General features: G+C 42.8%; 2 protein-coding genes across 2 annotated transcripts; one reads left to right on the forward strand and one right to left on the reverse strand.

The window, feature by feature from the left end:
• Positions 1 to 1,259: 1,259 nt before the first annotated feature.
• UBE2Z (ubiquitin conjugating enzyme E2 Z) lies at positions 1,260 to 15,952 on the forward strand. The gene is made up of 7 exons (XM_056816875.1): positions 1,260 to 1,819; positions 3,663 to 3,735; positions 5,066 to 5,253; positions 7,602 to 7,713; positions 9,362 to 9,474; positions 11,842 to 11,932; positions 13,831 to 15,952. Exons 1-7 carry the CDS (start codon positions 1,275 to 1,277, stop codon positions 13,999 to 14,001), a joined length of 1,293 nt encoding a protein of 430 aa, XP_056672853.1. The 5' UTR covers positions 1,260 to 1,274; the 3' UTR covers positions 14,002 to 15,952.
• Positions 15,953 to 16,971: 1,019 nt separating this feature from the next.
• Positions 16,972 to 24,536, reverse strand: SNF8 (SNF8 subunit of ESCRT-II). The gene is made up of 8 exons (XM_001367299.5): positions 24,138 to 24,536; positions 23,846 to 23,896; positions 22,398 to 22,536; positions 21,690 to 21,794; positions 20,977 to 21,049; positions 19,915 to 20,056; positions 19,009 to 19,083; positions 16,972 to 17,198 (listed from the first exon to the last, which is right to left on the reverse strand). The coding sequence occupies exons 1-8, from the start codon at positions 24,189 to 24,191 to the stop codon at positions 17,061 to 17,063; spliced, it is 777 nt and encodes a 258-aa protein (XP_001367336.1). The 5' UTR covers positions 24,192 to 24,536; the 3' UTR covers positions 16,972 to 17,060.
• Between the last annotated feature and the right edge of the window lie 2,466 nt (positions 24,537 to 27,002).

Genomic DNA, 27,002 nt, shown 5'->3' on the forward strand with positions numbered 1-27,002 from the left:
CCTCAGCTAAATTAATCCGGCTCTCTGCATCCTGGGTAGCTGCCTGAAATGCTTGCTGGGAGTCTTGAAAACCCTTACCCAGTGAAATGGCTGTCACTGTCTGAATTCCTCTAGGCTTTTCCTTGGCAATTTCCTTGTAGTCTTTATACTTCCTCATAACAACCCTGGCTGGGAAAGAGTCTTCTAGGGAGCTAGCAGGCATACTAGGGAGAAGGGACTAGCAAAAAACAAACAAACAAAACCCCCAAAACAAACAAATAAACAAACAAAAACAAAACAAAACCCTGGATTCCTAGGCAGTGAAACTCCCAAGGAGAAGGGGAAATCAGAAGGGGAGGCACTGCATGTCACACTATCATTTAGCAATTGAGAAGCCATCCTTGGTAGATGTCATTTCTACTTACCCTGATCTCTGGTCAATGGACACTAAACTCTTCCAGGAGTGCATGGGGAGGGTTTTCACTGAACCATCCCCGTTCTCTTTTCTAGTCAATCTTGCTACCTGTGCACACATTCAAGATACCCAGATGTGGAAAGAACACTGGTCCTAGAGGCAGAAGACAGTTTCAAATCCTAAATTCCAGCTTCTATGACCTTGTATAAATGATCTTCCTGAGTCTTATTTCCTGAACTGAGTCTCATTATTTCCTAAAAAGAATGATGCCTTTATCTTCCTTTACCTTAGAGGGTGATAGTGAAGATGGACAACCCTTTATAAACTTTAAAGCACTATTCAATTATGGGTTATTATTTTGGGGAGTGAGCATCCCTATGCTAACATGATAGAGGGAGAGTTAGACTGAGAAGAGATAAGGTCCCAGGGAGGGCCCAAAGAAATCTCTCCCCAACACCTCTAAGTATCTAAGATCTTAATCTTATCACTTTAGATAAAAATGTAAACTACTTAGTGTGATCTAGGAGGATAGGCTGTGTGTGTGTGTGTGTGTGTATGTGTGTGTGTGTGTGTGTGTGTGTGTTGGTGGTAAAGTGAGATACAAATCCCCAGTTCTTTTCCCCTACTCTAGCTCACCCCACTCCCATAAAAAATCTCTTAGCATCATAAGATTTAGAATTGCCTTAGAGATAATTATCACTCCATTTTACAGACTGGGAAATTGAGGTCCAGAAGGATGCCGAAGGCTGTGGTTTTGATTTTAGTGAAAGCTCTAAGGCTAGCTCTGGTCAGCTAGGATTATCCATGGGGAATAGCTCTTAAGTGGACCTAAGGGTGCTGATCCGACCCAGGGGCTTCAACCCGGGGCATCATTCCCAGAATGGCCAAAGGAATGCCTCCGCTCCTCCCACCTTGGAGGACCTTAAGTGGACACTCTGCCCCATGCTTCTCGCTGGTTGGAGCTGGGCGGAGTCTAAAGGGCCCAGGCCGGGAAAGCGGAGGGTGGGACACTCTGGCCCGGCTCTCGGTGGTGCGGGGGCGGAGGCGCAGGGAGCGGCCGCTCTGGCCGGCGGACTCGTTGGCGTGGAGTCCCGGAAGCGGAGCGGCGATGGCGGAGAGTCCGACTGAGGAGGCGGCCACTGCCGGGGCCGAGGCTGCAGGGACACCGGGCCCAGGCGCGGGCGGCGGCGGCAGCGGCGGCGGCGGCTTCGGGCCGCCCTTCCTGCCCGATGTGTGGGCGGCGGCGGCGGCGGCGGGCGGTACCGGCGGGCCGGGAGGCGGCCTGGCCCCGCTGCCCGGGCTCCCACCCTCGGCCGCTGCCCACGGGGCCGCGCTGCTCAGTCACTCGGCCTTCTGGGACCCGACGCTGAGCTCGGACTGGGACAGCGAGCGCGCCGCACCGCAGTGCCTGCTGCGGATCAAGCGGTGAGTGCGGCCGAGCGAGGGCCCGCCTGGCCCGGCCCGCCGCAGCCGCCGCTCCTCGCCCGGCCCCGGCCCGGCTCCGTCTGGCCCGTCCCCGGCCAGAGGGTCTCCCAAGCCCCTCGCCCAGGCTCCCCCATTTCCGATCCTGCCCTTTTCTTTTCCCGTTCCTTGAACCCCTCCCTTTCAGTTCTCAGCCCCCCAAACTCCCAGCTCATCCCATTCTTCACCCCCCCAGTTTTTCTCCTTCCTGCCCCCCCAAACTCTTCCTCCAGTCCAAACTTTCCCCCAGCTCTTCTCCCCAAATTGTCTCCCCCTCCCTTTTTATCTCCCTTTCTTTATAATCCCTCCCTCCCTTTTCCCACAACAACCCTCCCTCCCTCCTTTCCCTCTTCTCCCTTCATCTTTTCTTCCCTCTACTCCCTTCTCCCCAATACTCCTCCCTCTTTCCCCCTTTCTTCCCCTCCTTTCCTCATCTTCTCTCTCCCCAACTCTCCTTTCTCTTCTCTCCCCTTTTTCCCCTCTCCCCCTTTCCTTCCTCTTTTCCCTTTCTCCCTTCACTCCTTTCTCCCTAATATCCCTCTCTTCCCTTCTTTCTCCTCACTTCTTTCTCCCCTGTCTAGAGGGAATGAGGGAAGCTCATTCCCCCCCCCCCATTCTTTCTTCTCTTATTCTTCCCCTCCCCCACTTTCTCTTTTGCCTTCTCTCTCATCCATTCTGTACCTTAGTCACTCCCTACCCCTTCCCACACTTTTTTTTTTTTCCTGGATCTTCGGTTCCCTTATAGCAGGTATATACCATAGAAAGAGGCTACAGTCTTTCCCTTGCCTTTGTTTCTGCAGGACAGTCCCCATCCAGTCCTTGGAAACTTTTTGTTCTATTAAACTATTCCTTCTCCCTTCCTCTTTCCCTCACCTGTTCAAGCCCTGTTAATTACAGTATCTTGTATGTTGATGCTTCATAAAGACATTATAGTCTACCAATAGAACCCTCTCCCCCAACCTTAGAGATTAATTTGGCCTTTCCCAATCTTTGTAACTTCTTAATCAAACCTGCTACCTTTCGGCTCCCTAGCTGCCTATCCTGCGTAGACTAAATCTATTTAAGCGATTTCCTTGTTCCTTCCCAATTGGGCATGTTTCACCTGGGAGGTTTCACCTTGGCTTTAACCTCAACTGCCCCTAATTCTGGAATGAGGCCCAAGGAATCACTTGTAGACGGCTTCATATTTAATCTTCACAGTATATAACTCCCAATAACCTCAGAAGAACATTCTCCCACTTCCATTTTTTCCTGAAGATAAATTTGTGGCTCATTCCATTGGTCTGTTTCCTAGACAGAAGACTATATCTAGTTCATATATCATATGTTCTTCTTACCACCTCCTAGGAAGAGTCTTCTTTGTACAAATTGTTGTTGTAAAGTAAGCATGGTAATTTTCTTGTGTATCATTTGGAATTTGTTGCGTTTCTTTACATTCAAGTTTGCTTTTTAGTTGGTAACATTTTCATTTAAAACAAATTTATCCTGAACTTTTTTGCATCTGGAAATATTTAGAAGTAACCACTGAATTAATTGTCATGTTAATAGATGTTTTTTCTTGATATCTGATGCCCTTGTGATCTCCCATTTTTCTTTTTCCCACCTTCGGGGGATGAAATAATGCCTTGTTTGTTAACACTTGGTTTTCTGCTTCCCTAACAACCTTAGAGTCCCTGGCTTGTGAGCCAGTGCAAACAACTTGTATCACACATTCAGTACTCCCTTCTCTTCCCATTGATATCAGCTACTGTCTTGCTCAAGGGCTTTCCCACCTTTACCCCACCTCCCCTTTTTTTTTGTTATACAGAGACATCATGTCCATTTATAAGGAGCCTCCACCAGGAATGTTTGTTGTGCCTGATCCCCTTGACATGACTAAGGTAGGTGATTCCACTTGGGGGGATGAGTACATCCTTTTGTCTTGTCCTTCATATATAAATATAATTGTCTATCAAATCCAAGGAGGATAGTCAGTTGCCTAGTTTATGGGTTTCTTTAAGGTCTTGATTAGTTTGGCATACTATCTCTTGCAACATCAGCAGCAGTAAACATTTGTTAAGTTACATGCTGAATGTCACAGAGTGTATTAAGTAATTGAGGGGGGGCACTAGAAAAGTTAAAACAACCCTAGTTCTGAAGAAAGCATCATGAGACTTTAGTGAGTCTAAGGACTAATCCTAAACTCCCCAGGCAGGTAGGCACTTAGGCTTTTTTGTTTTCCCTAGCCCCACCCGTGGAAGTAGATTCACACTTAAACCTATGTTGGACAGAAATGAGTTGCTAACAGAGCACACCTCTGGTTTCCATTGCCTGCAGCAAAAATGTAGCCTGTAAATTGTTGGTATGGCCTTAGTTACTTTGAATAAGCTTGGCTTTTTAATTGATTTTTTTCTTTAATGTGGTTGAAAATGTTTTTATGGGCATACCTTGTCCCTAGTAAAATGCTGTTGCCCTTCAGGCCCCAGAATTTGTGCCTGTTCAGGCCAGTTGGATTTGCTATTCAAGATGGGGGAGTTGGGGGAGAAATCACCTGGGAAATGTGTGTGGGTTCAATCCCTACAAGGTATTATGTTATAGTACTCTTCCTTTTGATTTCCAAATTCTCAACAGATAGATACTTCTGAATGTTAGGTATCTGATTTTTCTAGTTCTAATAGTATGTCAGTCTGAAATAATTTCAAATTCCCAAATCTAGGGAAGGAGAATTTGACTATTAATTGTGATTGGAGATTACAGAAATCCCCATTTCTGAGATTGAGGCAACATCTTGGTCCTTTGAAGGCACAGTTGTATAATGCTGCTGTATGGTTTTCCTCTTTGCATTTCCTTTCCGCACCCCAAACCCCCATCTGAATTTGATCAACAAGAGAAGAATCTGATGAATTAACCATCTACCTCACCTCCAACTGACCTGTTAGGCATCCAATCCTTGTCTTTCATTTATCATGCCCTTAAGTGTCACAGAAAAGAAGTAGAATTTTGTTAAAAGTTCTAGGTAGAATTTCTGTCGTGAGATGGAAACTTTCTATATTCCTGGAAAGCTTTATAAATAAGAACAGGATATCTATTCCATAGGATGGGGTTAACCAGATTTAAGGGACTCTGCCTTCTGGCATGTGCAATGGTGTGGGCATGGGAATGGGAGGGTTGGTGGTGGGGGACGCTACCACAGTTTTGAGATGGTGCGCAAGATGGGCTTTTGTTTTACAGATTCATGCATTGATCACAGGCCCATTTGACACTCCTTATGAAGGGGGTTTCTTCTTGTTCGTGTTTCGCTGTCCTCCAGATTATCCTATCCACCCACCACGGGTCAAACTGATGACAACGGGCAATAACACAGTGAGGTTTAACCCCAACTTCTACCGCAATGGGAAAGTCTGCCTGAGTATTCTGGGGTAAGAGGAGACTTCCAGTTAGCTGAGCTGGGAGCCAGAGACTCTTGCAAGCTATTTTAGGCTGTGGATGTCTATTCTGCCTCTCTCAATAAATGGCTATAATATTTTTAAGAGTTGATAAAAAGTTGCTTCCGATATTGAAAACCATGTCAGATCTCAACCAGACACACAAAAATTCTAGACTTGTCTTGTTTGTGTACTGTCAGTCCCAACCTCAGGGTCCCAATCCTTGCCCTGAGAAATTCAGAACAATGATGTAAAAAACAAATTCTGACCTTGGATTCAGAGGACCTAGATTCAAGTCCTTCCTTTCATGCTTACTACTTGTATGTCCTTGGGCAGGTCACTTAACTTCTATGGGCTTTAGTTTCCTTACCTATAAAATGTAGTTGTTAGGCCAACAGTCATCTGAGGTTCCTTCCATTCTGTAGCAATTTTCCTTTGTTGCAGATATAAAGAACTTTGGACGGTTCCTTTTTCTTTGGGGAGTCAGGAAAATGGGAAAATTGAGATTGCTTTGTTCCATCCCTTCCTGTGACTTGAAACCAGACCCACCTCTAGGCTTATATGGGAGCTGATCCTGGGAACCAGAGTATTGGGCCATTGGCAAGACTCATTTTTTTTTTAAAACCTTTCAGAGATTCAGAGTGGGTAATGGCAGTAGAGTCTGGAAGAGGAGGGGATTTAAAGAGACCTATTATGACAAGATAACCAAACCCCAGAGTAAAAACAATCAAGTGTTCTGTTATTCATGCAAATGGAAAGGCTAATTCATAATAGTTATTAATCCAAAAATTGTTTCTGTTTAGAATAACTTTCCTGGAAGTTTAATATAGATATTACTTCCTACATGTTTTACTTAAGCCAATGCAAAGATTCCATGATCTGACAACCAAATGACAGCAAAGTTGGGGAAGGAAAATGGTAGAAAACAGGGTGCCTGAAAGTTGCTAGATCCAGGGAGGGACTAGTCTAGGACTGGAAATTTTTAAAAGAGAATCCACAAAATGGAAAATTCCAATTAGGTTCAGAAGTTAGTTGTATTACTAAAACAGGCTTTTTTTCTGACAGAAAGTGTTTACTGACCAGGGATATTTAAACATGAAGAATCTCTTATTTTGTTTTAAGGTCATAAATCTTTTGGTATATGAGAACAGTTTTGAAATGAGATCACCAAATTGAAAGTCAAGAATGAGAGCAGGAACAACTAGGTAGATCAGTGGATAGAGAACCAGTCCTGGAGATGGGAAGTTCAGATACACTCTAGCTATATGACCTGAGCAAGTCGGTTAACCCCAGTTGCCCAGCCCTTACCACTCTTCTGCCTTGGAAACAATATTGATGCTAAGACAGAAGGAAAAGGAAGGGTTTAAAAAAAAAAATGAGAGCAGTGCTGGTGAAGAGTGGGGCAGAGTGCTTTTGAAATCAGCCATTTTGATAAGGCTAATGGGAAAAATCACTTATTTTTCCTGTGAGGATGACAGGGACAGGAAAGGGGTCATAAAGCTTGCATTTATGCCCCAATCTCAGTACATTCTTTGCCTTGTCAGGCTGAAACAAATACATCTTATGTCATTTCTTGCTTTTGCCTTTTATTTCTGCTCGCTGGATTGTGGTCCACACGGGTTTAGCTGTTGCCTAGCCCAGGTTCCTATGAAGGAAAGGAAGTCTTTCTTGTTTTTCCTTTTCAATTGGAAAATGCTTCTTGAATGTTACTTTCTCTGAGTTTTGAAATCTCCCCTTAGTCTTGCTTATTGCTTATTGTTATGACTCTGTAGACCTCAGAGAACCTGATGCTCCCTAGGATCCAAGTATGGACCAGGAACCCAGATGTACCTTTTTTTAGCTTCTTCAACTTCACTGCTGCAAAGAGAGGACTGTGTGCTTCTCTCTTCTCCACTTGACACCTTGTCAAAAAACAAATGAAAATTATCCACTCTTTATACATAATTCTTTTCCTAAGTATTCTGAGGAGTATTGGCTGACTTTGACATTAATTATCCATGGAGGCATTTTCTAATTGACCATATTTTCAACTTAGTCTTTTCTTCTGTGACTCCTGTTAAATCAGATTCCCTTGATCAGGTGAAAGCTCATTAGAGTTTTTCTGCCTGATTTCTCCACTTTTTTTTCCTTTGACTTGCTTGTTGGCTTTGAGATTGACTTCTTTTTTGAATGGGGTAAGATGGAGGCTGGGAGATTCCAGTGTGTTAATAGTGAAAGAGAAACATTGAGTCACACATAGTCTTGCTGCCAGGCCCCCAAGTACTTTTATACTGGCCTGAAGGAGCCATCCCTGACTTCCCCAGCCTCACCCTTTTCCCTTCCCCCTTTGCTGTGTTTTGCAGTACTTGGACTGGCCCTGCCTGGAGCCCAGCCCAGAGTATCTCCTCCGTGCTTATCTCCATCCAGTCACTAATGACTGAAAACCCCTACCACAATGAGCCTGGCTTTGAGCAGGTAAGCCAGCCTTCCAAGTGGGAGACATTTACTACTTTTAATGAGTTTTATGGAATCTGAGACAATAAGAGGGGAGGGTCTTTTTTTCTTGTTCTAGCTGCATAGTGCTCTGTTTGTTGCTTCCTGGGAGAGTATATGGAACCATGGTAGTTTGCATGTTAAGCAAGTTAGTAGATTTGGGACTGGCAATCATTTCAATTCTGGACACCTCAAATCTCTTATTGAAGAGACTTAGATATTCATTAATAAATGTGACAGTAATGAGATCTGTGCAGTGTGCTTTTCAGCTAACATATCCTAGTTAAGAGTTTATTTAGTAAAGGTATTTGGAGGATTAGAATTCTTGGTGGGGGTGTTATTTGTACACAGATTCACGTGTACACTGTTCCAGGCAAAAGCTTGAGGTGCTCCCTAGAATTTATTCTGAGTTCATTCCTCAATTTTGGACCTGATTTATTTTCCACAGAGCCAAAAGGATCACGAATAAGAGTGAGAGTGGGATTTTTTTGTGGAAGTGTTATTTATTGCCATCAAAAATAAGGTCAGACAACAAGCCTAAAAAGATGGCAAACCAAATTAGGTTGTTTAAATTAGCATTTAATTCAATATCAAAGGACTTGAATTTAGCATCGTCCAAACTACAGGGGATTCCTAGACTCTCCTATTTTAAGAATGAAACAAATTCATTCCTTACCCTAAAGCAGAGAGATAACATTTCTAATAACATCATCGTGCCCCAAATGATCCCAGTGTGTCTTAATTTCAGAGGAAGAAATTTATAGAATGGACCTCTTTGTATTAGTTGCAGCTGTTTGGAGACTAGTGTCTTTTCTAATTTAGAAGAGTAGCCTTACAGATTCAGTAACTTTTATAGCACCTCCAGATCTCTCTGGCTGAGACTGGAACTGTCTCAATGTTTTGTTTTTTCCTTTGCTAGTCAGAATGGGGCCCCTGTATATTAAAAGAGTTATGGGAAGAAGTAATCTTCCTCATTCTCAGTCCCGCAGCAGCACTCTGGCCCCCATATCTACCCAGACTTCCAGAAAGATATTTCTGATGGGGTCCTTTTAATGGATTTGCAGTAGGGTCATCTGTGGTTAGTTTTGCCATTGTCTTCCCTTCAACTAAAAAAAAATAGTAGATGCTTGCTTGAAAGGGCATCACTGTCCATGTTCACTAATAGATCCTGAAAATATAACAGTTAGCAAGAAGCTTCCTGTCATTCCTGCCATTGTAACTTCTATTAGCAGAGGCTTGCAGTTCTCTATGTGTCCTTGGGGCACCAGGAGAGGTCAGCTTTGTTGTCCTGCTTTCTTGATATAGTGGGCCAAATTGCATCGTTAATCCCCATGTATCTGGCTAGCCTTCTTTCTTGAGACTGGGGCCCAAGATGGCCAAAGGAGCCTTGTTAGGTGAACATGTAGCATACTTTCTAACTGTTAGGGAGCTTGGTATCAAAGGTGAAAGTAACAAAAATAGGGGAAGAGAATAGTTCTCATAGAGCTAAGATTGCCACCTGCTTTGCCTCTTTTATCTTCACCTGCTCCTGACATGCAGTGCTTTCTTCTTCAGCCTCACTCCCCAAAACTTCTTTTGTTTAATATGAGCACCTTGAATGATTATCAATGCCATTTGTCTTTTGCCACAGGAGAGACACCCAGGAGACAGCAAAAACTACAATGAGTGTATCCGGCATGAGACCATTAGAGTGGCAGTCTGTGACATGCTGGAAGGGAAGTGTCCCTGCCCAGAGCCCCTAAGGTATATGACAAGCAGAGTGGCTATATTTTGGGTGACTCATTGATGCTATGAGAATCACAGGCCCTCAGGATGCAGCGCCTTCTTATATAAATCAAAAAAGCATTTGTTAAGTATCTACTATGTGTCTGGCACTGTGCTAAGTGCTGAGGATGGCCCCCTGCCCTAAAAGGACAAAAAACAGCAGCTGTTCTTAAAGAGTTCGCAGTCTAATGGGGGAAATACTATTCAAACAAACAAGGTATATACAAGATTAAGTGGAAATAATCTTAGAAAGCAGCTAGGTGGCATAGCGGATAGAGCACTGGGTCTGGAATCAGGAAGACTCATCTTCTTGAGCTCAAATCTGGCTTCAGACACTTCTAGCTGTGTGACCCTGGGAAAGTTACTGTTTCCCTCTGTTTCCTCATCTGTCAAATAAGGTAGAGAAGGAAATGAGTCTTTGCTCAGGAAACTTCAAATGGGATCAGGAAGAGTTAGACATGATTGAAAACTACTGAATAACAACAATATCATAGGGAAGGCATAAACATTAAGGAAAACTGAGAAAAGTCTCTTGTAGAAGGTGAGATTTTACCAAGTACTTAAAAGCCAGTATAAGATAAGGAGGGAGAACATTTCAAGCATGGGAAACAGCCAATAAAAATGCATGGAGTCAGAGATGAAAGTGTCTCATACAAGGAATAACAAATAAGAAAGCCAAAATCATTGGATTGTAAAGTAAGCAAGGTATAAGTGGACTAGATAGGTAAAAAGGAATTGAGTTATAAGGGCTTTAAAAGCCAGCAGATTTTATATTTGATTCTCCAGTCTATAGAGGAAGCCATTGGAGTAGCTTGAATAAGGGAATGATGTGATCAAACCTTCATTTTAGGAAGATCACTTTGATAGTTTACCAGTAGACTATTGCAATAGTCTAGTTCTGAGGTGAGGAAAACATATACCAGGGTGGTGGTAGTATCAAAGAAGAGAAAGGGCCATATATCAAAGAAAGAGATGAGGTTCATACTTCTGAGAGGAGATGGTCTACTTGCTGTTCCCCAGTTTAGCATATCATCTACTTCATCTCTGCCTTAAACAGGATGTCTGACTCATGCCAAGAATGTGTTCTATCCTTACCTGTCTCTTAGAATCTTTCATTTCCTTCAAGACTCAGTTTACGTGCCAACTCCTCTGAGAAGCCATTCCTGGTCCTTTTTGTGCTTGGTCCCTCCTTAAATGATCACATGCACTTGTCTGTGAATAAGTAGAAAGGAAGCCCTTTGAAAGCAAGGATAATTTCATTTATTTATTTATTTTTGGTGTCTCTGATACCTTGTTTATAGTAGATGCCTAATAAATGCTTATTGAGGAGCAGCACAGTGGGTAGAGCACCAGGCTAGGAGTTAAGAGGTTCTGGGTTCAAATATGGCCTCAGATACTTCCTAGTCATGTGACCGTAGGCAAGTCACTTATCCTCCATTGGCTAGCCCTTGCTATTCCTCTGTCTTAGAACTGATGCTAAGACAAAAGGTAAGAGGTTTTTTTTTTAATGCTTATTGAATTGAAATGGATAAAACTTAATATTCGTGAATGTATTTGTTCTAGAACAGTTTAAAAAAAAAACAGTTTAAAAGCAGGCGAATAGCATGCAGACTTTTTGTCTGTTGGGACTGTATGGAAAACAGTGTGTGATATGAGACTAGGGATTATTCAAGGAAAACTTCTAGGAAGAGGTAAGGGTGGGATAGTGATGGCAAACCTTTTAGAGTCTGAGTGCCCAAACTACAACCCTCTTGCTACATGTGAGCTGCCACCTTACCCTAGACAGGGGAGGGAGGAGAAAGGTCCTCAGGTGCCCATGGAGAAGGGGCAGGGAGCCACCCCCTCTGGTACATTTGCCATAGGTTTGCCAACATGGGGGTAGGTGAACTTTGTACAAGAAGAGGTTTCTATAGAAATGAGGTGATTAATATGGAGCATTGCATATACTATCAGATTTTGGTAGACGTCTTGATGGTTTTTGCTGAGTGGCTTTTTTTATTTTTCATTCCTTGTTTCAAGGAAGTCTGCAGGCCTGTGGGGAAAGAGATATACTCAGAAATGGTGATCAAAGTACAAAGAACAATACAATTTCATTTTTAAATGAATAAGCTTGGGGTGGGCAATGGGAAACAAATTGAGTTAAGTCTCCATGCTGTTCAGGGTTGCAGTCATTCCAGTGACTACATGGGAAGTTAAGTGTTGACAGGGCACTTACTAAGTTTGCCATCTTCCTTCAATGACCTTTTTGCCAAGGGTGAGATAGGAAGCTGGAGTAAGTGTCTAATCTAGCTGTAAGAGAAGAAGATTCTTCAAGCCCATGACGCTCTGTTCATCTTTGTCTTCCAGGGGTGTAATGGAGAAATCCTTTATGGAGTATTATGACTTCTATGAGGTGGTGTGCAAAGACCGACTACACCTCCAGGGCCAGACAATGCAGGTATAGCAGGTCTCTGGGGTTTGGTTGGGGGTTGAGAGGGACATGATTGAATAGATTGAGGGAAATGAATTGACAAGAAGGGAGGGAGGAAGGAAACTGACCAAACCAGAGATGGCATCAACCTCCAATAACTAAAAAGGATAGAGAAATAAAAGGACATAGGAGAGAAGGCCTGAAGAAAGAGACTGTATAATTCAGTTCAAGCCTTTGAAGGAATGATAGTCAATTGTTGGCTCTTAAGTGGGGAAGAAGGTCTTCACTGTGAAGAATTAGGCTAGATAAATAGAAGAACTCATCAATCCCAACAAAAGTACCTGTGAAGGGGGCTTATGGAATGACTTCCTGAAGAATCACTTCTTAATTCTGAGGTGTTTTGCTTTGTCTCAGGCTGAGAGATGGGAATAGATTTGATGGCTTGTTAAGGCCCTTTTCTAGCCGTTGGAGCCTTTGGTAACTGATCTGGGTAAATTTCTTCTTGTTCTTTCCAGTGGAAAGATCAGGAGGATTGTAATATGAAACTCCAATGTATTAGCAATATCAGATATTCTCTTGGCCGAGACGCAACTTTTGATAACTGCTGCCAGGTTCAAGTGGCATGGTATGGTTGGGACTGTATTGCTTCTCATTCTCATTTCTACTGCATCTTTAGAGGGATGTGTCCTCAGCATATTTTGTATCAGAAGCCATAATTCCAGTTGCCCAATGGTTCCAATTACAGTCCTTAGAGGAAAATAATTTTTTGATCTTACCTCTGATTTCATTTTTTTTAATTGAAGATAAGCACTCCTCTGCAACTTTAGAAGCTTAGAGCACTGAGAAAATTATAAAGGGAGAGGGTTAGCGCCTGGAGAGGAGGTGAGTGGGTAGGAATGAAGCTGAAGTCTGAAGGAAGGAAAGTTTGGAATATTTGATCACATCAGTGCAAGAATGGAACACAAAATCTACTTCAATGGAACACAGGCATTAGTGAAGTGGCTCTGGGAAGTGAAAAAAAAGGTTTCTTATGACTATAGAAAGCCATAATAGAGATAGGTGTTGATGTTTTGAGCAGACAGAAGTGATTGAGTAGCTCTTGTTATGACATTAGTAGCAGGTCCCTAGGTGAACATGAAAAGGTGTTATTCATTCTAACTCTCTTGATTTCAGGAATGAGGGATGATCTTCATCCTTTCCTGGGGGATATATATTTGAAAAAGTCGAAACTTCTGGGGAAGTTGGGTGGTTCAGTGGATAGAGAGCCAGGCCTGGAGATGGGATGTCCTGGCTTAAAATGTGGTCTCAGATACTTCCTTGATGTGTGACTCTGGACAAGTTACTTAACCCCAACTTCCTGGCCCTTAGGGCTGTTTTTCTGCCTCAGAAATGATATTTGGTTTTGATTCTAAGACAGAAGCTAAGGGTTTTTTTTTTTTAAGTCAACATTGATGTGAATTATCTAAGGATTATGCAACTCCAGTCTGACATTCTTTTAAGTCCTCTTCACCTGTTGTTTACAGGTATGCATTTGGTCATGTAAGCTCATTTTAATGTATTTCTCTTGAAAATATCACCTCCCAGTCCTGGGAAGGGCAAAAGAAGAGAGAGGGAGATAAGTTGGATCATGTAATTTAGGAAAACTTGTGTAGAAATGTATTACATGTAATTGGCAAAAAGAAGGAAAAAGAATGTCTCTGGGAATGTAAAGGGGTGGGGGGGGTGGGGGCAAAACTTTGAGAAAACTTTCCTTAAACCCTAAATGGGAACGGTTTTGGTATTGCTTGCAGTTTTTTGCTACCCATAGCCTTCCTCAAAAGAGAGAAGCTGCTGAGGAGCTATCCCAACTTCCATGGGGCCTCAGGAGGATTGTTTCTGAGATGAACAGTTTAAATCTGACTTTTGCCCTTTCTGTCTTTCCTCAGGACCCTTTTGGGGAGAAGAGGGGCCACTTTGACTACCAATCTCTCCTGACTCGCCTCGGGGCAATTCGCCTGAAGGTACAGGAGAAACACCAGCAGGACAGTGCTGAAATAGACTCTGACAGCAGTTCATCTGAAACAGAGACAGACACACAGGGGAGCTCAAGGGCCTAGACCTCCCCAACCCTATCCCTGGGATGGAGCGGCACCACATCTCCCTCCAGCCCCAACAGCATCCTGCCTGAGGATGAACCAAGGACACTCAGACCCCAGGGTGGGAGTGGGCTGTTGTTTGCAACTTTCTTGGCATCCTGGTACCAAGGACCATTTTCATCCCATGCCTAGGGCCAATCCCAAGGTACTGATACAGGAGAGCCTGGAGCATGGTTCTCTGGCAAAAACTGATGGACATTTCCACTGGGGCAGTTTGTTGGGGATAGAAGGCAAAGACTACAACTCCCAGAGGGGGTTGCCCTGAAGAATCAATGGGGATACCAGGAGGGAGGGCAGGGTCAAAGGGAGTGGGAGGGGTGGGGAAGAGGGGAGGGTGTCACATGACCTATCCAGGTGGTTGTCTGGGTGTCTGTCTGTCAGTCTTGAAGCTGGGCCTTTCCCCTGTTTAGCCCAGCCCAGCCTAGTATAACCTCCTGGACCTCATTTCCTGTCTGCCACCATAATTTTGTTTTCCCTAATTTATAGTCACTGTTCTAGACAGACCAAAGAGAAAGAACAGTGGTGGAGTCTGGGCTACTGGTCAGAAAGCTTTACCTAGCACCCAAGCACCTTTCCCATCTGCCTCTTCCCCCACTCCCCTCTGCTGCCATTAGATGGAGATTTGATTGAGACCAACAAAAGGTCTTTGCAAATCCAGCGCAGGCGCCATGGAAACTGAAAATACTATTTGTTCCCACAATCACTGATTCTCATGGAAAAGTCCCCAACACTGGCAGCTGCTGTCCATTTGGGGGTAGAACCGTTTCACGGGAACGGTTTCTTCTGAATTCTTACCCAAACAACGATATTTTTCCAAGGGGATTGATGTTTTTTAAGGAGTGGATTGTCCATCTATTCCCCTTGGTGTTTGCACTCCAGTCTATGGTTCCCTCACAACTTCACAGTACTTTGGGATCTGAGGGAAGCAGTGGTGGGCCAGTAGCAGAGGGGAAAACAGTTCTAAGACTGGAGGGCTCTGTTCTGGGCCATGCACTCTGCCAAATTTTGACTCTTGGCAGGAGAACCATTAGAGGGGAACTCATCTGGCTCAGTTGGATAATTTGCAGAGCTAGTTCTTATTCTCTCCAGCTTTATTTAGCTGTAAGGATCCTTCTGGCTGGTTAACACAGAAAGGTATGCCATGGGCACCGTAGTGCCGGGCATCTCCCCTTCCTCTTTTGGCTCTACCCCATGCTTCCGACTGTATTATGTTTCCCCCTAGGGGCATCATCCATGCAGCTGTCCAGCTAACCCTAAAGGCTTTGGTCAGCATCTTAACTACCTATGAGGGAGAATGACTGGATTCTGTGGAAAACAAAGGTCAGAGTTTAGAGGGCCTCTGCCTCACGAGTCAGATAATATATACTTTAGTTCTGAGGTTCTAGAATAATCTAGAACTATATTTAACCTAAACACTTACCATTGTGGGGATGGAGCTTATTGGGCAACGGGGGGAGAATCCTTTGGAAGAAGATACAGAACAGGAAACAAAACAGGGTAAAATGGGCTTGGGGAGTAGGAAGAGAACCATAGGCAACCATTAGTCAGGGCTGGTTGTTATTCCACTCAAAACAAGTGTCAAGGCTGCTAGTCTGCCCAGATGTGTAGGTCTGGGATGAGCACTAGTCTTGGCCCCCAAATTCCCTCAATTAGAGCAGATGTAGGGTTGTGGATGAGTGCTCTTGGTCTATAGATGCAGTGTTGTCCTTCTGCCATTTAAGTGTTTCTACTTCCAAATGACAATCCTCTCCCTGATCCTGCCATGGGCAGAGCACCTCTGGCATTGTGGCCCAACTTTTATGCTCTAATCTTGAGTTGAGAAAATATATGCACAGAAGTCACTCAAAGAGACATCTTTATATCTGACTGTACATAAATGATTTTTTGTGCAATAAAGTTTGTTTTGGCAGAAGGAGGTTGCTGTGGGTGTGGAAGGGGCCATTAGGACCATCTCATATAGGCAGGATAACTAGTCCTTGGGTACTAAGTTGTTGCCAGACAAGTTACCTTCTCTGAAGATAATGCAGAAATCCATGAAATTAGCAGAGAGCTCTTCCTGGAGGAAAGATGAAGGAGGGGGAGTGCCTCAATGGGTTTTAATTGGCAGCTGTTGGAACCTTTGCCTGAGACTACTGGTTATGCTCCACTGAGAGCATAGTGGTGGTGGTTCAGTGGTATAAAGGCTATCTGCTTTAGTCAGGCCTGTAGAAAACTTATCCCAAGATGGAGTAACCCAAGTCTTGCCTGGAGAAGCTGGGAGGGTAGTAAAGGAAATGGCTGTCTGCCTAAAGGACATTTCTGTCCTTCAGTTGCTGCCCCAAGTAAGGGAGGAACCCCTTTGTAGATAATCCACAACTGCTCTGAGGTGGTATTTTGGCATAATTTTTATAATTTAATAACTCCTATGTAAATGAAGAAAGCTCTGTGAAGACTCCAGAGGAACAAGAAGTGTCATCCAGCTTCTTTTCAACCCTACTGCATCTCAGACAAAATGCTTGTCTTCCTTCAAAGTAACAGAAGGAATAAAGCATTTGAGCCTCTTCGGCCTTTTCTGATGAGTCAGGTTGCTCATTCAAAGTATAACTAAATGGGATAGGAAGGAGTTTGATTTGGCAAATTGATAAACAACATTCATTAAGCTAGTGTAAAGGAGCTTGCTTCCCTACAGATGTTTACAAAATACTTGAACAGACATCCTGGAAGACAGAATCTAGATTCCTGGTCTAACTCATTTACATCTTGCATCTACACTTCTGTGCCTTGGTTTCCATTTTTGCCCTACCTCTCACAGTTACTGTTAGGATAATAGTGTTTTCAAAAAATATATATATAAAAGTGCTAGGAATGACAGTGGTATCAAGAATGTTCCTCCATTAATGGAAAACCTTAGCTATCAAAAAATCCTTGGGGAAGAGAGGCAACTTTGGACCCTTTTCCTTATAAAAATGTTTATTGTTCAGGCTCTCTTGGTAGATTCTTGCCCTCCTTCCACTCTCCCCACTGCTTTGCTCCCCCAAGAGTCAGGGGAGGGCCTCCCTGGCCTCCTCAGCTGTGATCTCCTGGGAGTATAGGTCTGTGAAGAGAGCTGGCAGCCAGTAGTGTGCCTCCCCTGGAGCCTGCAGGTCCAGCCAAGCCAACCCTTCTTTCAGTAGGTGCTCCTGGGGATAGAATGGGCAAGAATTTTAAGAAAAAGATAGAAGGTTTTAGTGGACCACAAGACTTTAGGACATTCTTTATAGGAAACAAAAAAGAAAAGGAGGAAAGGCATGCCTTGGTAAGAACATAAAATAGTGTTATGTTCTAGGTACCAGATATTACAAAGGACATTGAACAACTGGTGCTTCTCTAGGGTAGGACAATCAGGATGGTGACAAAGACTAGATTATGCCAACCAAGAATCACTTGATGAACCTAGAAGTAGGTATTAACCTGGAGAACAGAAGGAGGGGAGATGGGCAAAACCATTATCTTCAAGAATTTGGCATGCAAATATGGAGGAAAGTTAGATGCTAAGGAGGGTGATTAGGAGCAGGGTCTCCAGAGGCAGTGCAGGGAAGAGCCACAGTCAAAACAGGGTCCTGAAACCTGCTTTTGCCTAAACATGGCTTTCACCCTAAATAATGCACTGCTTTCATCTGTACTTTCTACATGGTCTGGAATTACCTGTTTGACCTTTTTCTCTAACCAAAGTGCAAAGAAGACTGTTTCTTTTCTTGCATGAGGTGTGGGAGGGAAATGAGGGCTGGTCCTAGCAGGAGATACTAGAAAGATCATGGAGTGCTGGGACAATATAAATTGCCTGAGAACATAGAGCAAGTCAGTCAATCTTGTTTCTCTAGCAAAACTGGCATAATCCCTGACCTCACTGTCTTACTTTCTTCTTCAAGGGTTGTTGGGGTTGGGGCTGGTCCAGTTAATATTTGTATTATACTTGGAGGTTTACAATGGGCTTTCCTTGCAACCACCTTGTAAGGTAGATAGTATAAGTATTATTACCCTTAGGTTACAGATAAGGAAACTAAAACCTATGGAGGTGAAATGACTTGCCCAACAGTATGAGAAGTGGAAGAATCAAGATTCAAACCTGGGCCCTGATTTTAAACCCAATGCTCTTTCTTCTACACCAAGAGATGTGTAGAAGGTGCATAAATGTACATGAGGGGAAGGGAAGAGTATAGGACCATCAATCCTTGAAATGAATCTTGAGATCAGTTGATCTAGTCTCCTGCCTTTCTATTATCATTCTTATTTTATAGATTTCCTCTTTGGAGCTCACGGATGTTAGTTAATTGGCTTATCAAAAATCACCCAGCTAATTAGTGGTAGAGACTAAAACCCTGGGACATTGGTATAAAATTTTATTACACTTATAAACCAACACTTCTGTGTAATAATTTGTCTTGTTAATTCCCTTCATTATTAAGACAGTGATGGTTCTGACAGACACACCCACACATTTAGGTATGCTGACAGTTATCCTAGGGTCAGGCTTTCTTAAGATCAAGAGAGGTCCCCAATGGCAACCTACCTTCCTGTAGACATTGCAGGTTACATAATTTGGGGTTAGTCCCCATTTTTTAACTTGGAGCTAGTGTCCTTAATTTTTTTGTGTCATGGCCCACTTTGGCAGTCTGATGAAGACTACAAATCCTTTCTTAGAATGTTTTTAAATGTATAAAAAATATAAGACCACAAAAGAAAGTAACTAAATTGAAATAGTTACCAAAACATTTTTTAAAACATTCCTAGGCAACAAGTTAAAAAACACTGCTTTACAGAATTTTAGGGTTATCAGTCACCACTAAATAAAGCACAAGGAATTATACAAGAAAGGGAGCCAATGGCCAATACACAAAGCCCAGGACCCTGTTGCTATCACTCCTCAAAATGAACTAAAAGAATGAATTTCCCAACCTAGAACACGCACTTTAGGGCCCCATATCTCCTAACCTTTCTAAGCATACTTACCAGCACCTGCCGAGCTCTCTCAGTCTCCCATTTGAGACTTGCTTTGATTTCACTGACTGTCACGTAACCATTTTTCTGGAAGGAGGAAAAATAAGGCTCTAGTCAGAAGGAACTATCTGCTTCTTGGCATGTTGCCTCCTCCTGACCTCCCTAATTGGTAGTTAGTTTTCTCTGTTCTTCTAGGAACAAGGCCCTGGAGTTAGACCGAAGGTAGAGAAAATTACTGGGCACAGTGGGTATAGAAGCAATTCTTGAGTTAGAAAGATCAAGCCCCAAGAAGACTAATAGGATGGTTGGCAAAATATTGGCTAATTTTGTTCTGAGAGATAGAATGGCCAATTATACTTCTACTTCATCAATTTACTTTAGGGAAAAACTAGGGAGGGGACTGTTCAGATGGCTGTCTCATGTTATTTTCCACCCACAAAAAATTCTGCCTCTTCATGAATACAAACAATTTATCATTTAAAAACATGTATATAGAGCTGGAATAGAACTAAGAGGCTGAGTCCAGTTTCCTCTTTTTACCAATAATGACACTGAGGCCCAGAGTCACATAATAACAAGTCCCAAGTTCTGACTAGAGAAACACTGCTCTTTACACTGTCCCTAGGAGCAGTGGTTTAGTGGACTTGCTTCTTGAAGAAAGACCCAGATTGGATCCCTGCCTCTAATACTATAGACTGTAAGATCTCAGGCACTTGAGAACTTCTCAAATGCTCTGTGGCTTCCCAAAGTTGCAGAGAACAGACTGTGGAGGAAGTCTTCTCACCTAGGGAGAGTTCTTTATACTAGAAGTCCCAGGTCTAGCCCCTGTCCTTTATGTATCTGTTAGCTGAGTAATCTACTCTTGATTACTAAATCTAGTAAGTGAGGAAAGGAAGGAATTAAGGAGCCCAGGGATACCTCTGCCAACTGCAATACCACAGTATGATCCATGTTGAGTTCAGCAGGGACTGACTGGACCAGGTAAGTGCCTCCCACAGGAATGATGCTGAAGCCAGTGCCCAGGGCTTTCAGTTTCTTGATGGCCCGGATGAGGTCATCTCTGTGATGGGAGAGAAGTGATCCAAATGTACTTGACTGGCAAAACCAGCCACTCCTACCCTATAGTCCAGTCCCTAGTTTGCTAGTGTGAAAGCATGAAGGAATTCCAAGTGGCTTAAGATACTCCAGGGCTAGAAGTGTTGATAGTATAATCCCACTCAGCAGATGATCCAAACTTCTATCTCTGCTCCCTCCACCAGCCTATGAAGAAGACATTTTTGGCTGACCATGGAGAAGGGAAATCAGGGTTTGCTGGTGTGCTTACTCTAATACCTTCAGGATTGCTGTTTTAAGAGCTGCTTGAGCTTCATCCATTCACACTCTTCATTCATTCATATGCGATGAACAGTGGGTCTGAGCAGTATGGATGGCTAGCAATCCTTTATTGTTCCCTTTTCTGAAGATCTACTGTTTCATGATCTCATACTAGGGAGCTGGCTCCTTGGGAACCTGCCATATATCACTATGTATAATAAAAATCAACTTCTTATCCTCCCCCAAATTAGGTTAGGAATGCCTGAGGTCTTAAATGGGAACCATAAACTGGTATTTTTAAAGATATATTGTTAACTGCATTTCAATATAATTGGCCTCCCATTTAATCCTATAAGTATTTTGTTTTACTCATTTAAAAACATTATTTTAAGGAGGAGTCCATAGGCTTCACCAGAATGCCCAATGTACAAAACAAAAAGGTAGAAACCCTTGTCTTGGGTCAACCAAGATACTCATTTATCTCTCTTCCTTTATATCTACCCTTGTCCCCTTTGCCAGAAAGTATATGGACAGGAAGAGATGAAATTATCTAATGTTACAACAGTTATTCAACTTCTAAGCAAGACTACCTAAACCCAAAGTGATCGCATCTGATCTTTAAAGATCTGTAACCTCATCCCCAAAGGAATTGAAGGAAATACCTACTGGCTGACATCCTGAGCAAACTTGCCCCTTCCCTTCAACACCTGCTGATGTAGCTCCTCCAAAGTGATCAGACCTAAGGGGATGGGACAGTACAAATCAGGTGGAAAGAATCCCTGTATGAGCAGCAGCCATTCACAGGGTTCACCTTAATTACTAAACTTGGATCTAACAGTATCCTCCCTGGATTGGCTGGAATGGCCGTCCTTTTACTATCAATTGGGAAGTTTGCCAAGAAAGATTAAATGATGTTTTCTAGGTCATCATGTCATGGATTAAGTCTGACCTATATCAGAGGCCTCTTCCCACCAACGATTAGAGATTGGACTGTCAAAATGCTATGAAGAGCAAAAGATAATCTCCTGTTCTTGGATGTGGAGACTTGCCATAGATTCAATTAAGATGGAGTGATTATGCTTCAGAAAAGTTTTTTTAAGATACAAAAAGTAGGGAGCAGCTAGGTAGTATAGTGGATAAAGTGCCAGACCTGGGTTCAAATCTGGCCTCAGATACTTTTTAGTTGTGTGACCCTGGGCAAGTTAACCCCAATTGTCTAGCCCTTGCCACTTTTCTATCTTAGAACTGATGCTAATACAGAAGGTAAGGGTTTAAAAAAAAATATCTAATCAGGGACATGGATAAGATGAATCTGAGAGGCAAAGCATCCTATAACACTCATAGTTCAATCATCTTTTCTTCCCCCTGGAGGTCCTCACCTCCATTCCGATGCTTTAGTGCCAGACACACTTCAATAATCTGAACACCCAGCTCATAATAAAAGTCTCCAACGCCCAACATCTCAGACCAAAATCCTTTTCCAGCTAAAGGAAAGAAGCAGAAAAGCCAAGGTTATTCTGTTACTTGATGACCTTCAAAATTCTCTTCCTACAAGAAGCCCTTCAATAACTTTGCTAACTCTTTTACCCAAAAACCCGTTAACACTTATTTGGTGGTCCCCATTATTAGATAAACAAAATGGTATAGATAATTTAAAAAACCATTTCTACTTGGTTTAGAATGTACTACACAAACACTGCAGATGACTCTTCCTAAATCTGTATGGCTCAGATATAGGTGAAAAATGAGTTTGCCTTCTGTAAACATAAAATGATTGACTGACTAATAGAAGAGGTAAATTGGAAAAAGCTGAGGAACAGAGTAATGAAGGAATATTAAAAAATCTGATAATCCATAAATAATTTTGGCAAATAACCCACCTAGGCTATACTGTACTCTATTTGTCCTCTTCTAAATGAACAATTCTTTCAGGCTAGGGGCTGTCTCTTTCCTATCTGTTGAAGCACTCTTTAAGGGTAAGAGCCTCTAGTTTTCCCCATAGGTATTATTCAATTGATAATGACCCTGATGCCCTTCCATCCTGAAATTTTGAGGTGTAATGGGATACCCTAGAGGAAATGTCTTACAGGCCAAGGGGTCAACCCCAATGGTGGCACACATATCCTGGAACTGCAACCGGAACTGAGGATTCTTCCGGATTTCTTGTTTGTGTTTGCTGGCAAATTCTTCCAAGTTGGTCTTGAACATATCCAGCTGTTTTGACATCTATGGAAGGGATATAGAATGTGAAGGGCAACCCAGTTAGGCAACAGGCAAGTGTCAGCATTGGATCCTTGGCCCAGAGGCAGAGGGAAGGCTGAAAGTACTCAGAAGAGTCCTATTTAGATCTAAAACCCTGTCTTCTGTTCCTCTTACCTCTCTCTCCTCTGCCACCCCCTTTTCTTCACTCTTACCTGTAACAGGAAGAAATGAATCTGTGGCTTGTCCAGATTCAATTGATAAAAAATATTTTGGACATGTAAAACTTCCACTATTAATAAATCAAGGAAGCACTAAACTTAGTCATAAATTAAAGGTATTTTTGATTGCTTTCCAAGGCCACATAAAAGCAATTTGGGAATTATATACTTCTTTTCCTGTATCTTTCACCCTACCAGCAGAAATCCTTAGATTATTTCCCCAGTTGACCTTCCCCCAACATAAATTAATATAAGCCTCTCTTAATCAAGATGCTTAGAAATTTTAATTGATTCACATCTGTCATCTTTAAAAGAATTGGAATGTCACAGCAGCAAAGAGTAGGTTTTTTCTGACTTCAACTAAAATATTGGCATAAGTTCATTATAACGGCATTTACAGAAGCAGGAATTTATAGGGGCAAGCCAGTACAGGGTTACATTAATATACGTATGTGCTTTACAAAACAAATTAATATATGCTAGTATTTGAAGATAATAAGAAATTACTCATTTCATATACACATTACAGTATTTCTGGTATGCAAGGTTCATGACACTTTTGTGAGTACCTCTGGGTTGTACATGTGTGTAATGGGTGTATATAATTTTTATAATGCTTTTACATCATGTTACTTCTTTTTATAAATTTCCCCTCCCATGCTATCTTCCTCCCTCCCCACAATACTTAAAAATCTAATTTAACTGAGAGTGAAATTGAGGTATATCCAGGATTATTTTATGGCTTTCCCAAGGTCACTGTTAAATGAATGACAGTCTTTTTGAACCTGGATATTCTGTCAATGCCTCTCCAGTAGGCTTAAAGGTTGAGCTCCAGAACAAAGGACAGCATGTAAAAAGAGATTTCCTTTTTAGAAGGTCAGTTAAATTAAAGTCAAAGCTTAGGCCCTGGAGCTCTCCAACTACCGCATATAGCTCAGCAAACTAAAACAGCCTGCTCCCCTACAGTAGTGGGTTCAAAGCCAGAGATCTTGGATTAAAGGGCCTGGGCCTGATAATGTGGTTACTTTAGTTTTTTCATCTGCAAAAGGAAGGAATTGGCCTAGATGATTTTCAAGGTCCCAAATTCTGTGATTTCATGATCCCAACCAGCTCACCTGGGCCAGCTGGTCCTCGGCCAGAACAGTGCCCCGTTCCTTATATTTGGCCTGTGGGAGAATAACATTAGGATGAGCCTACGAGTGGAAAGGTTCGGGGTCCCCTCCCGACCTGGGATAACCGGCACCTCTAGGGCCGAAGAGCAGAAATTAAGAGGGCAGGGGCCGGATTTAGGGCCGAGATCGAGGAAGAGGGGTCTAGCCTGGGGAAGTGGGGTGGGGTGGGGCTGCCCAGCTTCGGAGACAGAGCTCGAAAGGGGAGCTCGGTTCTCGGGAGGCCCGGGGTCGTCACCTCGGCCAGCTTCTTCTTGGCAATTGCGCCGGCGCCCACCCCGCGGCGGTGCATCCCTGCCCACACGCCAGCCTTTTGGCCGTTCCAGTTCAGGGGCTCTGCCAAGGGCTGCTCAACAAGGAAGTGCCGGCTGCTCTACGTCAACTCCCCGCGCCGGAAGAGAAAACGCGTGATGTCCGGTATCCGGTGGTCGGGCGCTCACTGCCTTATTGGTCTAGCGTGGCCAGTAATCACCTCGCCTAGACCTCGCAGGGACCGGCCTAACCCTTTTTCTGTGCACACTCTGAGCCTCTATGTGGCCTTTTATGCTTTCATTGATAAATTTGTATGTTCATTTATTCCCATCCCATCCATCCATCCATTCATTCATTCATCCATCCATTCAACAACATGGAGGTTGTGGATTGTTGGAATTGAAAGGGACCGGAGACGTCATCCAGCCCCGCCCCCTTATTTTATAGATGAGGAAATTGAAATTCTTAGAAGTGAAATGACTTGTCTAAGGCCAAGAAGGATATAAGTAACAGAATAGGGTTTGAATGTAGGTCCTCTGCCTCCCAAATTAAGAGATTTACTGTTTGCAAGGATACAAGTATACAAAGAAACCAAACTTCCTGCAATGAGTTTACTATGCAATTCAAGGAAAGATACACCACGGAGGTAACTGTTACAAAGGAGGATGTGATAAGAAAGCCCTGATGAAGGGGCTTTGAGAAATCTGAGAAGGGAGAGATTATTTATAAATGAGTCGGTAGTGGGGAGCTCTGGGAAAGATTCATAGAAGAGAAGATGTATGAGTTGGGGGAATTCAGTCCAAGTACTGTGGAAGTCTTGCCAAAAGGCAGAATTAGAAGGCACAGTAGGGTAGAAGAAAAAACCCAGATTTGATTGAAAAAGACGATTGGACAGACACTATTGTGAAAGGAAGTTTGAACCGACATGTGGTTGACTGTGAATACCAGGCTAAGGAGTTTGCCTGCTAAAGTATAATCTCAGTTTAGCATTCAAGAACTTGTAATATGAATAATGATAAATTTAAATAGCACTTTAAAATTTGTGAGGCACTTTACATAATATTATTTCATCTGATCCTCATAACAAACCTGAGATGAAGATACTATCATCATCTCAATTTTACAAATTTGGAAACTGAGAGAAACAGATATTAAGTGACTTTTCACAGGGTCACATAGCTGGTAATTATCCAAAGTTGAATTCAAACTCATTTCTTCTAAACTTTAAATCTGACACATTTTTGAGGAGTGGTTTAAAGAAGAATGGATTATAAAAGGTATACATTGCTCACTAATGGACCCAGAGTCCATAGGAAAGAGTGGAAAAACTCTTACAGAAATCTAGTTGATGCACATTTGCTTGGAATAACTCACAACTCTGGACCACAGGTCTGAATGCCATTCTGTATCATGTATCTCCTCCTCCTTTTCTTAGCCTTCCTCACTAATCTTCTGATAGACAAAACCACTTCTCTTGGCCACCAAAGCAGTGTTAAGCTCTATTAGTAAATGCAGCATGATTACACTCTTTCAATGAAATGGTAGTCCTAGGGCCAATACTAATAGTGTTCTGGTCTTCTTTCCTGGTTGGGTGCTGAATCTATTTCAGGGATTAGCAGCTCCTTTAAGGAAGAGAACTACAAAGTTCCTCAACCATACTCTGGGACTTCAAGAATCTGTCTTCTCCTAAACCTGTAGATGGCAATAGAGGGCATGGCAATAGAGGGCAATTAGCCCAGTCAGCTCTTCTCATGAGGGAGGGATTTTGTTTTCCACCAGTCAGTTCTGGGCTTTTCTACCATGAGTAAACTTTTTTTTTTTAAACCCTGTCTTGGAAGATGGAATCTTGGAATCAATACTGAGTATTGGTTTCAAGGCAGAATAGTGGTAAGGGCTAGGCAATGGGGGTCAAGTGACTTGCCCAAGGTCTCACAGCTAGGAAGGGTCTGAGGTCAAATTTGAACCTAGGACTTCCCATCTCTAGGTGTGGCTCTCAATCCACTGAGCCACCCAACTGCCCCCAGTAAACTCTTGAGCTCTAGGTGGGGCTGAAGAGCAGCAAGCTCAGCCAGCTCTTCTTATGGCAGAGTTGTTTCTTGTGGGTTTTCAGCAGCTGTGGAGCCTGCTGGCCTTCAGTTGGTTCTCTCAGCTGACTCAGCATGAAGCAGTTGCCCTTATCTCTGATTCTTCTCTGGTCACTTAAGGTCTTCTCATTCTTCGGATCTCTGGCTTCCCATCTTCTAATCGTTTTTCTTCTATGGTCAAATATTCTTCTAATAAAATTTATGCTTTATGAGATCCATCTCTACTTCAGATTGATAAATTTTTGTAGGGATAGTACAATCAGTTAACATTTATTAAGTGTCTATGTGCTAGACCCTGTATTAAAAAGTACTAAGGGTATGAAGAAAGTTAAAGGATACTTCTTGTTCTTGAGAAGGTCATCATCTAAGAGGGGAGATAACATGCAAACAATTACATACAAATTATATATATAATAAATTGAAAATAATCAGCAGAGGGAAGGCACCAGAATTAAGGGGGATTGGGAAGGGTTTCTTGTAGAAGGTGGGATTTTAGCTGGAACCTGAAGGAATTCAGGGAAGGGAGGGGGCAGAGATGAGAAGGGGGAGCATAATAGGCATGAAAAACAGTGTTGGAAGATGAAAGATCTTGTTTGAGGAAAAGAATATACAATTTCTCATAGTATTTGTGGTAGGACCAACATCTTCCAGGGGTTCCCCCTTCTCCTATAATAAGAATGCAATGGGGATTAGTTTTCACTAAATAGTGACAAAACCACTCAAATCATTGTACTCTGTCCTGCTGACTACTAGCATTTCCAGGAAGG

The sequence above is a fragment of the Monodelphis domestica genome, chromosome 2 (assembly GCF_027887165.1).
Source record: "Monodelphis domestica isolate mMonDom1 chromosome 2, mMonDom1.pri, whole genome shotgun sequence".
NCBI lineage: Eukaryota > Metazoa > Chordata > Mammalia > Didelphimorphia > Didelphidae > Monodelphis > Monodelphis domestica.

Excerpts from the sequence above, each read along its gene's own strand:
- UBE2Z (XM_056816875.1), top strand. The coding sequence starts at position 1,275 with ATGGCCAAAGGAATGCCTCCGCTCCTCCCACCTTGGAGGACCTTAAGT. Across the intron at positions 3,736-5,065 it reads ATCCCCTTGACATGACTAAG|ATTCATGCATTGATCACAGG; the intron begins GTAGGTGATTCC and ends TTTGTTTTACAG. Across the intron at positions 11,933-13,830 it reads TCCAGGGCCAGACAATGCAG|GACCCTTTTGGGGAGAAGAG; the intron begins GTATAGCAGGTC and ends GTCTTTCCTCAG.
- SNF8 (XM_001367299.5), bottom strand. The coding sequence starts at position 24,191 with ATGCACCGCCGCGGGGTGGGCGCCGGCGCAATTGCCAAGAAGAAGCTG. Across the intron at positions 21,795-22,397 it reads TGGGGTTGACCCCTTGGCCT|CTGGAAAAGGATTTTGGTCT; the intron begins GTAAGACATTTC and ends TCTTTCCTTTAG. Across the intron at positions 21,050-21,689 it reads ACTAAAGCATCGGAATGGAG|GTCTGATCACTTTGGAGGAG; the intron begins GTGAGGACCTCC and ends CCATCCCCTTAG.